The sequence below is a fragment of the Apium graveolens genome, chromosome 9 (assembly GCF_009905375.1).
Source record: "Apium graveolens cultivar Ventura chromosome 9, ASM990537v1, whole genome shotgun sequence".
In the NCBI taxonomy this organism is placed as follows: domain Eukaryota; kingdom Viridiplantae; phylum Streptophyta; class Magnoliopsida; order Apiales; family Apiaceae; genus Apium; species Apium graveolens.
Window position 1 is genome coordinate 285,786,626 of NC_133655.1, and position 3,226 is coordinate 285,789,851.

Sequence of the window (3,226 nt, forward strand, 5' to 3'; positions counted from 1 at the left end):
ATGACGAGTTCTTCGAAAAAGATACCTATTGAGGAGGAGTATGCCAATCTCTCGATCAATGATGAAGATGAAGGAGGATTGATTCTAGAGGAAGCAGGTGAAGATGTTCCTACAACGGAGTTTGACCTATGTTTGGTGGGAAGTTTCGTGACAACTAGGAAAATCAATTTTGTGGCAATGCAAGATACATTATCGGCTATCTGGAGACCGGTGAAGGGTATTTACATGGAAGAAACAGTTATTCCTAATCTCTTCTTATTTAAATTTTTTCACGAACTGGATATGCAGAGAGTTCTTGATGATGGTCCATGGACTTTTAATAACCAAGCGCTTATGGTTAAGAGATTGGAAATGGGAGAACAGTTGGCTGATATCAAACTGAAGGAGTTATATATGTGGATCCAAGTCTATGACCTACCAGTTGGTTTTAATTCAGAGTTCATCTTAAAGTCGATAGGCAACTATGTTGGGATATTTCTACAAACAGACCCAAAAAATTTCCAAGGCATCTGGAAGAATTTTTTACGTATCAAAGTTGCGGTTGATGTTTACAAACCATTAAAGAGTCAAATGCGGATCAAAAGAGCTGGGGGAGAATGAATGTGGATTAAATTTAAATATGAGCGTCTCCCTTCATTTTGCTTTTATTGTGGTATCATCGGTCATTCAGAAAAATTCTGTGAATTGTTATTTGATGACAATGGTGTCCAAGGAAATAGAAAATATGATGCATCCCTTCGAGCTTCAGTCAGGAACCAAGCCTCTGGTGGAAGAAATCATTGGCTTCGAAGCGCCGATGGCGGGGAGTTGGGAGAGAAGAAGATGGGGGATAACAGTGATGGAAAAGGTATGGCGGAAAATGCGGTAACAAAATCCCATTATTATAGGGATAAGCAATATAACAATAAAGGGTCAGGGACTATAATTGATATGGTTGGAAATGATAGCGTACAAAGAGGAGGAGCTTTTAAAGGAAATGATTTCGCTGGTGTTTTGGCGCTCAATAATCAGACAGGTGGACAAAGTTCAAAAATTAGTCAGGAAAAGGATAATATTGTGGATCTTGGGCTTACGGTTGTGGACTTGAAAAGGAGGAGAGTGAATGAGGAAAATTTGGATGAGCCGCCCGTGTCTAAAGACCAAGAGGATGTTGCAATGTATGAAACACAAGATAATGCTATACAGAACCAAAAAACGAGCTATTGGCGAGTGCTGCTTTGCAGCCCCGCCCGGAATTATGAGCATTTTCAGTTGGAACTGTCGAGGCATAGGTCTTCCCTCGAATATTCAGTTCCTTAAAGATGTAATAAATCAAGAAAGACCTGCTTTTATTTTCTTATGTGAAACTATAGATAATAAAGGTAAGATGGAGAGGATTCGAAGTGCTCTAGGCTTTGATGGATTATTAGCTGTGGATTCTGTGGGGAAAAGTGGAGGGCTGACTTTTTTATGGAAGGTTAAAGATCAAGTTCAGTTGAGAAGTATGTCTCGAAATCACATCGATGTGGAGATTTCTGCAGATGGTAAGGAAAAGTGGAGACTAACGGGAATCTATGGTGAACCGGATAGAAATCAAAAGAGGAAGATATGGGATTTGCTCTGAAATCTGGCAAGGGACTCGAACCTCCCTTGGTGTGCCATAGGAGATTTAAACAATGTTCTGGGTCAACAGGATAAGCATGGAGGAGCTCCATATCCTAACTGGTTGGTTGAGGGGTTTAGGGAAGTTCTGATGGAAACAGGTCTTATAGATATGGAACTTACGGGACACCAATTTACGTGGGAAAGAGGTCGTGGAACTTCAGCTTGGATTGAAGTAAGGTTAGATAGGGCCTTGACAACAGCGGGGTGGCTTAATATTTTTCCTTTGGCTAAGCTTTATAATCTGGAAGGGGCCTCATCGGATCATAATCCTATTTTGTTAGTTCCTGAGGTTGTTGAAAAGCGGGCTGATACAGTAAAATTTCGGTTTGAGAACGCATGGTTAACGGAGCCGATGTGCAAGCAGCTTGTTATTGAAGGCTGGGAGGGGGGTAATGACACTGACATACAAACTAAAATTAAAGTTTGTAGTGAAAAGCTATTTCAGTGGGGAAAAGAGGTGACTGGTAGTTCAGTGATCGTATTAAAACCTGCAAGTTGGAAATGAAAAGGTGGAGGAAATTCAGAGATGCTGCTTCCGTTCAGAAGTATAAAGCGGCAAAAGATAACTTACTTTTAATTCTGGAGCAGAAAGAAATTTTCTGGAGGCAGCGGTCAAAACAACTCTGGCTTCATTCAGGTGATAAAAATAGCAAGTATTTTCATGCTTCAGCATCTTCTAGAAGAAGGACAAATCAGATCCATCGTTTGAAGAATGGTGAAGGTAGTTGGATTGATTGGAATGAGGGTTTAGCTGAGCATATAACAGAACATTATGATCATTTGTTCGAAGCAACTCAAACAAGCTGGTAGGAGGTAATTGATTGTATGGATACAAGCATAACAGAGGCACAGAATGAGGATTTAATGAAGCAAGTGACAGATGAGGTAGTTAAACAAGCATTGTTCCAGATGGATCCAGATAAAGCTCCGGGGCCGGACGACATGACACCGGCTTTTTATCAAAAACATTGGGAGATAGTAGGCCAGGATGTTGTTCAAATGATCAGGAAGTTTTTTCAAGATGGTATCATGCCAGAAGGTCTTAATCAGACGAATGTGGTTTTAATACCGAAGAAGAAGTATCCTGTTAGTATGGGGGATCTCAGACCCATTTCGTTGTGCAACGTATTGGTGAAGATCATTACTAAAGTAATGGCTAACCGAATGAAAACTATGTTGGATGGGGTAGTATCTGAGTGTCAGAGCGCTTTTATACCGGGAAGGTTGATCACAGATAACATTATGGTGGGCTATGAAATGATCCATTATCTGAAGAGGAAGAGGAGGGGCAAGAATGGTTGCATGGCTGTTAAAATAGATATGAGTAAGGCCTATGACAGAATCGAGTGGGATTATTTACGAGAATTGTTATGTAAGGTGGGGTTTCACAGTTGGTGGGTTCATTTAATTCTCCAAAGTATAAATTCGGTTAAGTATAATATTATTTTTATGGAGCAAGGGAGATGGGGCCAGTGATTCCAAGTCGAGGTCTTCGTCAAGGTGATCCGCTCTCGCCATATCTATTCATTCTTTGTGCAGAGGGGTTGTCTGCTGTACTTAGGAAATATGAGAGCCAAAAATT

General features: G+C 40.6%; 2 protein-coding genes across 2 annotated transcripts; both read left to right on the forward strand.

Annotated features, from left to right (window-relative positions):
- LOC141686500 (uncharacterized) lies at positions 1 to 600 on the forward strand. The gene has a single exon (XM_074491533.1). It carries the CDS (start codon positions 1 to 3, stop codon positions 598 to 600), a length of 600 nt encoding a protein of 199 aa, XP_074347634.1.
- Positions 601 to 1,366: 766 nt separating this feature from the next.
- Positions 1,367 to 2,454, forward strand: LOC141686501 (uncharacterized). Its single transcript, XM_074491534.1, has 3 exons — positions 1,367 to 1,523; positions 1,644 to 2,122; positions 2,233 to 2,454. Exons 1-3 carry the CDS (start codon positions 1,367 to 1,369, stop codon positions 2,452 to 2,454), a joined length of 858 nt encoding a protein of 285 aa, XP_074347635.1.
- Positions 2,455 to 3,226: the final 772 nt, after the last annotated feature.

What these genes read in the sequence shown, in the direction of transcription:
- LOC141686501 (XM_074491534.1), top strand. Translation starts at nt 1,367, where the DNA reads ATGGAGAGGATTCGAAGTGCTCTAGGCTTTGATGGATTATTAGCTGTG. An exon ending in TGTGGAGATTTCTGCAGATG is followed by an intron (nt 1,524 to 1,643) that starts GTAAGGAAAAGT and finishes GGTGTGCCATAG; the next exon opens with GAGATTTAAACAATGTTCTG. An exon ending in TGACTGGTAGTTCAGTGATC is followed by an intron (nt 2,123 to 2,232) that starts GTATTAAAACCT and finishes ATTCTGGAGCAG; the next exon opens with AAAGAAATTTTCTGGAGGCA.
- LOC141686500 (XM_074491533.1), top strand. Translation starts at nt 1, where the DNA reads ATGACGAGTTCTTCGAAAAAGATACCTATTGAGGAGGAGTATGCCAAT.